General features: G+C 27.9%; 2 protein-coding genes across 5 annotated transcripts; one reads left to right on the top strand and one right to left on the bottom strand.

The window, feature by feature from the left end:
* The first annotated feature begins 3,458 nt into the window (after positions 1-3,458).
* On the top strand, positions 3,459-12,342 carry LOC115241101 (adenylyl cyclase-associated protein 1). Its single transcript, XM_029816660.1, has 7 exons — positions 3,459-3,750; positions 3,855-4,139; positions 4,213-4,448; positions 4,560-4,738; positions 4,853-5,056; positions 10,493-10,636; positions 10,713-12,342. Exons 1-7 carry the CDS (start codon positions 3,632-3,634, stop codon positions 10,794-10,796), a joined length of 1,251 nt encoding a protein of 416 aa, XP_029672520.1. The 5' UTR covers positions 3,459-3,631; the 3' UTR covers positions 10,797-12,342.
* On the bottom strand, positions 5,945-10,486 carry LOC115241099. 4 transcript variants are annotated; one of them, XM_029816657.1, is made up of 4 exons: positions 10,234-10,486; positions 9,525-10,155; positions 8,991-9,303; positions 5,945-8,906 (listed from the first exon to the last, which is right to left on the bottom strand). In XM_029816657.1, the coding sequence occupies exons 2-4, from the start codon at positions 9,758-9,760 to the stop codon at positions 6,873-6,875; spliced, it is 2,583 nt and encodes an 860-aa protein (XP_029672517.1). In that variant the 5' UTR covers positions 9,761-10,155; positions 10,234-10,486; the 3' UTR covers positions 5,945-6,872. The 4 variants fall into 4 exon arrangements, with proteins under 4 accessions (XP_029672517.1, XP_029672516.1, XP_029672519.1 ...); XM_029816656.1 differs by having other exon boundaries at positions 9,525-10,486; XM_029816659.1 differs by having other exon boundaries at positions 8,991-9,127; positions 9,998-10,486.
* Positions 12,343-12,582: the final 240 nt, after the last annotated feature.

The following is a 12,582-nucleotide window of genomic DNA, read 5'->3' as shown; positions in this document are numbered from 1 at the left end:
TTTTCATATATATTTATTTATTTATTACTTTGATTTTACACTACACAATTATTAACGTATCACCATGTTTATGGATTCATGCTTAAAGAATCGAGGTTTCTGTCCCGAAATAACATGGACTACATGGAGAATGGTTTTTGCCTTTTGGAGCGACATGAGGGATTACGCCTTCTACCGTTGGTTACCATGTAACTCTGCGCTTTAATTGATTAAGACTCTTTCTGTATACCGTTTATATTGTTGAGTTTAGTATTATTTGCGCTGATGATGGCCAAAAAAAGGGCCGAAACGTCCGCCTTTCGCGAATCATGTAATTAAAGAAATTCTCTAATTTCTTAATTTATTTGGTTTAAATTATATACCTTTGCGCCCTAAAAACTGCGCGTGGCTCTTTTGCCATTTTACTCGGATTTTACTTGATTTTAATCGTGTAAGAGCCTTACTTTTATATCTTTTTAAGATTATAGTTTTTTTATTTTTTACTTTATTAAATGTTCGAACTGTTGTCCATTCTCATCTAAACACTTATTAATTCTTTCTACAAAGTTTGCGTTAGCATGACTCCAGAAATATTGTTTAGAGTTAGACAAAATTTTGTAGAAAGTATTAATAAATGTTTAGGTGAGAATAGACAACAGTTCGAACATTTAATAAAGTAAAAAACAAATTATGGTCTTTTATTTAATTTATGATTTTATCATTAGTTTGAATGCACTTTACTTTAAAGTTTAAATGCTTATATAATGCTTATTAAATGCTTATAATTTTTGATAAAAGCATTTTTCAAAAAAAAGTGTTTCAGATAAAATTTACTTTTTTTTTTTCATAGAATCTAAATATGTAACATTTTATAGGGGGTTCCATTTAAAATTATAAAATTATCCCCTTCTCCCTTAAAGAGGGAGCGGGGACGACTTTATGTTTACATAGTTAGAGAGGTCCTTCGAATACATGAAACTTTCTCATGAACAACTTTTCGATTCGACAAATATTTTTAGAGTTATTAGCTTGTAACGTTTTATTTGCCTCACCCATATTGCAATTATATTACATTATAAATGATTTGTTGCGCGTATTTATGTGTGTAAGTATAAATATATTTGTATGAGATATTAAAACGGTTTTTCTAATAATAGTCGGGAGTATTCTCACGTTTCGCGGACATCATTTGAGATATCTTTCAGTTTCTTGCCAATTTTCAGAAAATCTAATAAATGCAACACCACTGGTAAAAAGCATTGCAGGATTTTTTACAAGGCAGATAATATTTTAACAAAAAAATTAAATTAAATGTGTGTATATAACAGGGTGTTTCACATAAAGTGTTACAAGGTGTTTTTTTCAAAACTTGACATCATACAAAAAAATGTTTCAGACAAAATTTATAGGATTTTGAGAGGAAAAAAACTGATAATCTTGAATTTTAAATAAGATCATTTTTCAAAAGTTATGAAAAGATCAACCTAGTTTTTTTAAATGGATCTACTCTAATTTTTTTATATAAATTAATTCCCTTCAATATTCTGCCTAAAAAGTTCTTTAAGGATAGAATGACTAAAAATTGAATAATTTACGAGATATTTTATAGTTCATGTAAAATTATTTTATAGTTTAATGTAAAATTATGAAATTAAAATATAAAATATCTTGTGAATTATTCAATTTTTGGTCATCCTACTCCTATATCTTTTTACATCTAATATTGGGAGAAATCAATTTATATAAAAAATTAGGATGGTTGCATTAAAAAAAAGTAGATTAACTTTTCCTTGACCTTAAAAAAATAATCTTAATTAAAATTCAATATTATTAATTTTTTTTGGCTCTCAAAATCTTTTATAAAGTTTGTCTGAAATATTTTTTGTATGACATCAGGTTTCAGAGAAAACATCTTGTAACACTTTATATAAAACATCCTGTACACATATAAGTATATATATGTATATATATATATATATATATATGATATATGTGTATATATATATGTATATATATGTATGTATATATAAAAGTGCTCTATGAATGAAGCGCCTTTTTTCTCATTTGTTATTTCGCCGTACCTGAACGCGCGAAATCTTAGCCCTGTCATTCGTAAAATATAATCGCTTCCCGTTTAAAAACTATTATAGCCTCGACATTTTTGTATTAGGATTTTCGTCTTGAAATGTTCTAAGGAATCTGCCATTAAGAGGAAGTCCGTTATTTTTAGGACACCCTGTATATTTACATACATATACAGGGTGTCCCAGGATTCGCGCACACAGAATGCACAGCGTGATTATCCATGCCAGAAAAAACAACTTTTTCCTCTGGCAAAATTGCGTCTGAACAATATTTTTTAAATGAGAGCAATTTTAAACTAACGAATGAGCGTTCTGGTTACGCATTAATCAGGGGCGATGCGCGCACGGCATGTGTGGCGCGTGAGCGTGTGTGTACGCTATTTTACTATTTTGCTAAAGATTTTATAAGAATTATGCATGATATCTAAATATCGCTATTTTGAATACAACTTACTTAATAAGAGAACATTTTCTAATTGATATCACCGAAGCAACGATCGGAAGTAAAATAAGTAGATTAGATAACATGTGAATAATTTTGATACAAGATTATTGTTCCAACATTCTAAAAATGTTTATATCCTGATAAGGACCGATTAAATGTTTAATAATGTTTAATTTTTTTATGTTGCTACTGCACAATGAAGCTATTCTTCCAAATCTTCTAGTGTTTCCACAGGATTACGGTAAATAAAATTTTTTAGATTACTCCATAGAAAATAATTGAGTGGGTTTAAATCAAGCAATCTTGCGGGTCATGCGACGGGACCACCTCAGCCAACCCAAGAATTTGAAAAATTTTATTTACCGAAATCCTGTGGAAACACTAGAAGAGTTAGAAGAACAGCTTCATTGTGCAATAGCAACCGTTACACAGGAAATGATATAATTCTTATAAAATCTTTAGCGAAATAATAAAATAGCGTACAACACGCTCACGCGCCACGTACGCCGTTCGCGCGCCGTTCCTGATTCATGCGACCTAGAGCTCTCATTCGTTAACTTAAAATTACTCTTATTTAAAAAGTATTATTCAGATGTAATTTTTCCAGAGAAAAAAGTTGTTTCTTTTGGCACGGACAATCACGCTATGCATTCCGTGTGCGCGAATTCTGGGACACCCTGTATATTTACATATTATTTTTAACGTGACAGTTGGATTATGCTAATAATTATTTATGAACGTGTTCCAAGTACTCGATGAAGCATTTCAAGTATTTGAGATTTTCAAATGTTTTCGAATTTCCTTGAAAAACAATTTTATTACTCTTTATTCTCTTACTGTTTATTTATTAATTTTATATTATTCTTATGATTAAACGCAAGTGAACGAATAATATTTTATTGTTAAAATCTATATAAGCATCAATACATTTGTTTGCAAAATAAATTACAGATTGTGAGAGTGGTGACAAAGAAGAACATCTCTGAACCGGCTGGAAAACATAACAAGACGACTCGAAAAAGTACACTGTGCAGTCCAAACTCAAGACACTGCTGTACAAACAAATATATCTTCTCCCAAGAAATCCACGAAGCCAGAGATAATTTTGAATCAGCCAATAAACATGTCTATAGCTGGATATGAAGATCTTTTGAGTGGGCCAGTCAAAAAATACTTAGAATTAAGCCAAAAGATTGGTGGTGATGTAGCTATTCATAGCAAGCTTGTGGAGAAGGCTTTCCAGTTAGTATTTTCACTTGATGAAATATTGTATAATTAAATGCACATATAAATATGTTATAAAATATATTATATTATATTAATAAATATATTTTGATTAATTTTAGAATTCAACTTCAATTCGTGCAAACGGCGGCAAACCGTACTGCACCGGTAAATCAATCTGAACAAATATCTCTGCTTGCGCCTATGTCTGTGCAGATTCAGCAGATTCAAGAATTTCGCGAAAGAAATCGTGGATCTCCATTCTTTAATCACTTATCGGCAATTAGTGAAAGTATTCCGGCTTTAGGATGGGTTGCTGTGTCTCCTACACCTGCTCCATATATAAAAGAAATGAATGACGCTGGTCAATTTTATACCAATCGTGTATTGAAAGATTGGAAGGAAAAGTAAAATTTTTCTAGTTATTTGTTTCAAAATTTCAAATAAAAATCCAAGCGCTATAATTTTTGCTATCTATAGGGATAAAGTACACATAGATTGGTGTAAAACGTGGGTACAAACGTTGACCGATCTGCAACAATACGTTCGCCAACATCATACAACAGGTTTAGTATGGGGAAAAACTAGTATTGCACCTGTGGGTATACCACCTCCTCCACCTCCCTCGATGCCAATTGAAGATATTTCATCGATGATAAATGATGACAGAAGCGCCCTCTTTGCTCAGATCAATCAAGGAGAAAATATCACGAAAAGTAAATATTTATTTATTTTTTTTGCTGTTGTATGTCATTCTTTTTATAATTTCGTTTTTTATGATCTTATAATCTTTGTGCACATTACGATATTTAATATTTATATCATAGATTTGAAAAAAGTTACTTCAGATATGCAAACGCATAAAAATCCTGCTTTGAGATCCGGACCTGCACCATTTAAAGCACCAGCAGTTACTAATATGATACCGATAAAAAATGTGTTATCGGCGAATGTACCTATTGACAAACCACCAGTCTTTACTCGAGATGGTAAAAAATGGCTTGTGGTAAGTAATTAATATTTTAAATAAATAATTAAATAAATAAATATCTATTTATTTATTTGTATGCATATAAATTTATGCATTATTATATGTATATTAAAGACATTTTTTTTATAGGAGTATCACAAAGGAGAAAATTTAGTAATCGATAATGTGGAAATGAATAATGTTATTTATATGTTTCGATGTCAAGATAGTACACTTACTATTAAAGGCAAAGTAAATTCCATTATTATGGATTCTTGTCGTAAATCATCCGTTGTATTTGATTCTCTTGTATCCAGTATTGAATTCGTTAATTGTCAAAGCATACAAATGCAGGTATGTATGGATGCAATATTTTTTACTAGTGTATGCTAATTACTATAGTGTATGCTATAATATCACGGTTTTAAACAAAGATAACATAGAAATCATCAATCATGCTTAAAAAATAATATTGCCAAATGTTGATATAAGAAGGAACTTTCTTTTTGTCATGAGAAATTGTTTTTTCTGGCGTTCTTAATTTTGTTAGAATATTTGCATAGAATATTTTGAATATGATTTAATGTATAAAAGTGTAAAAATTATTTAGAAAAATATATTCTTTTAAAAGAGAATGCAATAAACAAAAATTTTAAAAATATTTATAGTGATTAGACAAATATTGTACATGTCAACTTGTATAATGTAAGTTGGAGATTGATGTATATGCATCTGTAATGGAATATTTGGCTGTAATTTTATTTTCTGGTTCCAATAATCTATATCTTGTCTTTGTGTACTAGTTCTGTCATAGAGTAGACATTCTCTGTTTTCAAAATAAATGAATTCATTGAATAATTTTTCCATAGATTTTCATTTGATGTAATAGACATAATAGCTGCCTCTTCAGAGCTATATTTTATATATGCTTATTTTTATATTTGATTTATTACCATATATAGATATTTTATCTGAATATTTATTGTCAATTGCTAAGAATTTTACATTTTGTTCATTAGAGATAGAATCTCTGAATCTTCCTTTGATATTACATTATTATCTTGGTGTGTCGTATTACATTTCTCCAATTCCTTAACAGATTCGTTTTTTTTTTTTGTATTTAATTTAATTGATAAAGCTTCCTTTACATACAAATGTTTATTTATTAAGACATTATCTCTTTGCACAATTTCCTCATCTCTTATGAGATTTTTTATACGAGCCTTTTTTTCCTTGTAGCACATAAATAATTAATGGATTCTTGTATGTTAATGGATACTTGATATTTTATTTGGCAAGTTCTAAACGATTTTTTAAAATAGTATGAAAGATGTAATAGATATGCTTTGTGATATAGTATATTTAGCTTGAGTTGTAGATTATAACTTATTTTTTATACATTTATTTTTATTATTGTATAAGTTTGATGCAATTTTCTCCGGTTATCTTTCAAGGTGTCATAAAAAATGAATGTGATCTTTTTAGTTAGATATAAGTTGTGATATTTAAATTCTTATTTTTATACTTGTTATTAAGAATATATATTACTTTTAATTTTAATTTGGGAATACAATTTGTGTCTGCAATAAATATCCTATTGAATAATTTTCTGTTAGAAACGATAAATGTGCAATGTTTATAGATATTTCATTATTTTATTTGAAATTATTTGATGGCATTTGTGTTTAGTTTTTCCTCTGTATTAGTTGTTCTTGCATCAAATAATTATGTCCTGATTTTTATTTAAAATGAAATTTGAGTCAACAAGTTTCGCCAAATTCGAATATACGAAATTTAACATATAATTTTTTTAGCAAATTACTAAATTTGTATCTGGATATTCATTTTTGGAGATTTGTCTTTTAATAATATTTTGATTTATTTTCTTTGGAAAATTCAACTTTGTGCATGTGAACGTTTTACATTTGATAGAGACGTAAAAAATATGTTATATACTATTTTCACATTATTATTTTTTTGTGAAGCATGAATTGGTACAGAAGATTGAATTGTAGTGGTTAAAGTTTGTCACATATTTATCGCATTAACAATATTTGCATTTCAACAATTTTTGCAGTTGTTACAACATCAAGTGGAACATATAATATTACTGAGGATTTACTTTTAACGATTTGTTTGTTTCTCACATTTCTGAAAATTCACACTTATATCAACTATTCTGTTTTTTATTTATTTTACCGTTTTTTATATCTGTCATAATATATTTTTCCAAATCCAAATTGTCTGTAGATTTTGAACGATTTTTATAGTAATATTTTAATGTTACTGGACGATATAAATCAGCTTCTTTTCTTTTTAATTCTATTGTTGCTAAGTGCTGAGTATTTCTGTTAGAGAACTTATCCTTAATAGGAGTTATAGGTACAAACATTCCTGGATTTCTTCTTAAACACATGTCTGAATAGCATTTTAAGATATTATCTTTGATAGAAATTTGCTGTTTATAATTTGGTTCTGCATTTATTAATAAAAGATTAGATGAATTTAAAGAATTAACGATGTGATCATTGCTGTTGCAATTAGATGGTGCAATCAATCTATTGTGTAATACTATGTGACTTGTTTCATTTAAACATCGTAAAATATGGCGTTTACTTTGGTACTGAAGCACTTTGCGCGCTTTGGAGATTGCTCTATTTTGGCTTTGAAGAAAAGTATCTATGTAATCTCTGATGTTTTTAATATGTTCTAATATAAGATCTTCGAATTTTAGCATCGTCGGTGAATGTTTATCGGCTACATTGTTATCTATATTGTCGACGTTCTTTCTGAAATTTTTTTGCGGATTTACACGAGTCTGGATATTTCTCAAAACAGTTTTTGTTTGGATTAATTTTTCATTTATATCGATTTCACTTTGACATTCTAGCCTGACTGGTATCACGATTGAAATAACTTTTTCATAAACTGGAGGCTTCAAAGAAACATTATTTCCAACTTTATTATTAGGAATTGTCAAATTGGTGATGCTAAAATATTGCGAAGGTGTTTCGAAAATACAATTTTGATTCTCTATATTTCTTTTGCTCTCATGATGCGTGAATGCATTTACTTTTTGCAAATATTCAGGAAATAAGTCGCGTCGTTGTTTCATTTCTAAATAAATATAACATTGATTAATTTTGTCATGAGAATCATTAGTAATTGGTTCTTCCAATTTGATATCTACTACTATGGAAGGAAAATTATTATTATTTAATTCCGACAAAAATTCATCTTTGACATTGTTCTCTTTTATACTATCTATTGGACACTCTTTTTTTGATTGAACACGTGTTAATAAGGCTTTCTTAAAATGTAAAGCTTCTTGAAGCAATAATGTTGTAGATCTCTCTTCTCTGTCGCTATCGTTTGATATTTTATTTCGACCGCTTTTTTGAGATGTTATTACATTCTCTTGGCATTGTTCTATATCAAATACATCCCTATATTTTTTAGTAGTAAAGTTTTTAATTGAAGATACTTTATTTTGGATTTGAATATTTTGATCTTCAAAAGATTCGGGTGATGAAATGTAGCATATTTTTCCCGATACTACCTCGGGTATCTTTTTTCTACGATTAAATAAAGTTGTTTTTGTTATATCTTCATTTTGCAATATGACATCATTGGAATATTGATACGCTTTAGGTATATCCGATGAATATTCGGTTAAGGAAGATGAACTTTCTTCTGAGCAATCAAATTCAAAATATTCGGAACTGCTTACAACCGAGCATTGTATTCGCGGCAAATTTTCCTTTGAATCGCCATTGCAATTTATATCGATTTTATTTTCATCAGTTTTCTCAATGGATGTAAATGCATCGATTTCATTGATTTTATCTATTGACTTATGTCTTTCCGAAGATCGGCTTATGTCCTGATAGGTTCGCAACACATTATGTAAACTGCGCAGTCTTTTTTTAACTTCATATAGAATTTCCCGGGAAGATTGTACATTATGCGTTGGTTGACTTATTGGAAAAATTGAAACAAATTCCTTCGATAATGCATCATTATTCGTTAAAACTGCAACGTCAGTAGATATATTTACATTACTTTGACTAAATAGTTCTGTAACATTTTGTATCATTTTGTCCTTTTCCTTTTTCATATATTTCATTTTGTTTATTTTTTCTTCTTTCTTTATTATATAAGCATCATGAGATGCCTCCCTTTTTTCTGTCATAACAAAAGCTATCTAGAATATATAAAAAATATAAAATTATTAGATTATACACAATTATTTGCCAGCTGATCCAAATATAGTGATTAATAATCTTACCTGTTTTGCCGAATCAGCAATTTTCAAAGAAGAAGCTTTACTCATTTCTGACGAAATTTCTGAATTACTCAAGGAATGTAAACGTTTATTGTTATATTCCAATTCTTTAAGAAACGATTTACATTTATGGACAGTATCTGTGAATTTTTGGCATAAATTATATGTATTGTTCATCGAGTATGTTGAATATTTGCCATTCTGTGTTAAGAGCGTTCTTGAAAATTGACGATTAATTTCGCTCAAATTTAAAGGTAAAAATTGTACATTTTGCCATTGTAATATGGAATCTTCATTTTTAGAAAGATTACTTTCTCTATGTCAAAAAGATTAAAAGATTACTTTCTCTATGTCAAAAAGATTAATCAGTTTTACTAAGAATAAAACAAAGGCGTTCGAATAAGGAGTGTATACATATTGCTTTTTACATGACTGAAACATAATATTATTGCATACACATAAACGAAGTCTGTTTACTATTTCTTAATTTAATTTATTGAAAATTAATTAATTAATATTTTTAACTTCTTTATGTACTTTTGAGACACATGCTTTTTCCGATCATTCGGGTTGGGTAATGTCATTTTATTCTTCCGCATTTTTTTCGGATTTAAATTGTAGATTTGATGTGGTAATGGCCATGTTCCATATTGCATTTTATATGTTAAGACATTGATCTTCAATTCTAAATCGTGAATTTTATGTCCAACTTTATTTAATATTTGTTTATTTAATACAATATTTTCCGCATGTATCTTTTTGCAATATTTCATACGGATAAGTATCGTAGAAGCGATGGCTATCGCTGTCACAAGAACCTTTAAATATTAGAGAAATGTGAAGTACAATCCAAAGTTATTCTTGAGAATAACTTGATACTTTAGAGAAAGCCTAAATTTAACAAAAATTTTGAGAAAAATAATTCATATTTTAAAAAAAATTTTGAAACAAAATTTAAAAATTTAATTGTTTGTTAATAATGTATAGAATAATTATGTTGCTTTTCTTACCCATATCATTTCTTCTTTTGTTAAATAATCAACGACATCGGACACCACTTCGCACCATAAATAATTTGCCACCGCGATTACACATTCCTTCCAAGTTTTTTCACATGTAACTGCTACAGTTTCGAAATTTCCACCTAAAGGTTTCCATTCGTTGAATTCTTTGGAAAATAGATTTCTTCAGTACAGATTGTTTTAAATCTAAGGTATTAATGTAAACAATATAAAAGCCATCTCACCAATTTTCCACGGCATTTTTATAAACGATTTTGTTCGACTAATATAGATAAATTGTGTATAAAATTCAAAGAACTGTCAAATCTTCCATTACCGATATGTTCAACATAATGTTCAACAAACCCGAGAAGTTAGCGTGCACTAGCAATTGTTATTCATTTTGAATATATTGCTAGTTTCTCTGAATGTTGGGGGTTGGGGATATTATACCAGTATATAATCCTAATTTTTAACAATAGAATCTTTTTTATATACTTACAGGTTCTTGGGAAGGTACCTACAATTTCCATTGACAAAACGGACGGTTGTCAAATGTATTTAAACACAGAATCTCTGAATGTTGAACTTATTACTAGCAAATCTAGTGAAATGAATGTTATGGTACCCAAAGCCAATGGAGATTATGTAAGTTTCTTTTTTCTATTAATTCGCAGATGTTCGTTCGTAGTTCTCGCAATTATATAAATATATCACATTACAGAGTGAATATCCGGTACCAGAACAATTTAAGACTACTATTAACCAGAATGGTCTTAATACTACAGCTATTGATTCACTTGGTTAAAAGCATAAGGGATTTGTTTAAATTCATGTAGCCTATCTTTTTAACAATATATCTCATTAAAGGTATGATTGTCACAGAGATATTGTCAATTTATTAATATTATTATTATTTATTGTCTTGTTTGTAGAGCTAAAAAAAAATCCAATACTGAACATCTCACTTATGTGTAACAATTTGACTTAGTATATATGATTAGGTTTCAAATGGACTTGTATAATGAATTGTATAATTATTATCAACAGATGCATTCGGTAATAATCAGTAATTTATTAAAATTACTTAAGAGGAATTTTATTATAAAAATATTCTAAAAATATTTTTTTATTATAAATTGTCAAATTATAAAGTCAACATGAGTTATATCAAGATAGTCAATTTGCTAATCTTATTATAAAGCTCCTGTTTCTCATTGCAACGATATTGTAATGTGATATCAGAAGCAAAAAAGTGATTTTGTTTTCTTACTAAATATATAAAAATAAATTAGTTTTTTTTGTATATCATCACTTGCGTTAATAATATGTATTGGTAAAATATTGCGAAAAATCTCTTTTTTATTATGCTGCTTACTTGCAATAAATTCATATGTAACTAAATCTATATATTCTACATATATTTCCAACAGAAATAAACTTTTTTACAATTGATTAAGATTTACAGCTATTTGTTAATCAACGAATCTCGAAAAAAGAATTCTGGTCATCAATCTATACTATCGAACACGAGTGATGGCGTACGACAAAAATTAATTAATTTTAACACAATAAAATAATTTCATAATATTTTTTCATTTATAATATAATAATTCAATATTACGCAGTAAAGCATCAGTAATCTTATTAATTATAATATATTACTAGAGATTATCACAGGATTTTTTTTAATGGACAAGTATTCATACAATAAGTTTGAAAGAAAGATAATATAGTGATGATGTTATACATATTATTGATTAAAAATTTTATCATCTTTGAATAGCTTTTTTATACATTTACATCATTTTCTATGGTACAAGGAGTTTTGCTCAAACCTGTTGCTGCATAGTATTTGCTGAATACTAAATTGAATAAATATTGTACACGTACAGTTAACAGGAAAAAAAAATTACTAGGCCTCTGAGCATTACTCTAATGGTCATTAATGGTATTGAATGTCATCATAAATAGTTCGATATGCTTTGCCTCTGATAAACTTTTGCTCTATGTGTATATCATGTTTGGTACTATACAGTATTTATTAATGGAATATTATAAATATATATATAATAATCGAAAACTCTCTCGAGTAGAAATCTAACAGCGTGATATCTCTAGTGAGAGTACACTAGTACTATTAATATTAATACTAGTACTAATAATATATTAATACTAATAATATTAATAATATTAGTAGTAGTTTAGTAGTATTAATATTTAAGTAATGTTAACTTACTTAAATAAAATATTAAATAATAAGAACGTTTATAATGAATAACAGCGATATTATAAGCAAATTTTTCATTTGTCTGTATCGCACAATTTTAATAAATACATACTTATTTCATGTAGACTGTTTTTAATCTAATAATAATATTATGAAAAAGCATAAATTAGATAAAAAATGTTCTTTTTTTTACGACATTCTATTGTGAAGTTGAAATATAACGGCATTGTTGTGTTTATTACTATAAAAATTGTAAATTTGACAATTATTCGAAAATATAATTACGTTATTAAACAAAATTAAACACATTACTAAAAATTACAATACATTGTAAAAAATTGCTGTCGGTATAAATAATTTAAAA

The sequence above is a fragment of the Formica exsecta genome, unplaced genomic scaffold (assembly GCF_003651465.1).
Source record: "Formica exsecta isolate Colony F162 unplaced genomic scaffold, ASM365146v1 scaffold469, whole genome shotgun sequence".
NCBI lineage: Eukaryota > Metazoa > Arthropoda > Insecta > Hymenoptera > Formicidae > Formica > Formica exsecta.
Note: the sequence above shows the minus strand (reverse complement) of the source record. Positions and strands in the feature narration are given on the sequence as shown.

Bases quoted from the DNA above. Each gene is read 5' to 3' on its own strand.
- LOC115241101 (XM_029816660.1), top strand. From the start codon at position 3,632: ATGTCTATAGCTGGATATGAAGATCTTTTGAGTGGGCCAGTCAAAAAA. The intron at 4,739-4,852 runs GTAAGTAATTAA...TTTTTTTTATAG, and splicing joins ATGGTAAAAAATGGCTTGTG to GAGTATCACAAAGGAGAAAA. The intron at 10,637-10,712 runs GTAAGTTTCTTT...ATCACATTACAG, and splicing joins CCAAAGCCAATGGAGATTAT to AGTGAATATCCGGTACCAGA.
- LOC115241099 (XM_029816656.1), bottom strand. From the start codon at position 9,760: ATGAAATATTGCAAAAAGATACATGCGGAAAATATTGTATTAAATAAA. The intron at 9,304-9,524 runs GTACATAAAGAA...TTTTTGACATAG, and splicing joins AAAAAGCATGTGTCTCAAAA to AGAAAGTAATCTTTCTAAAA. The intron at 8,907-8,990 runs GTAAGATTATTA...TATATATTCTAG, and splicing joins TTGCTGATTCGGCAAAACAG to ATAGCTTTTGTTATGACAGA.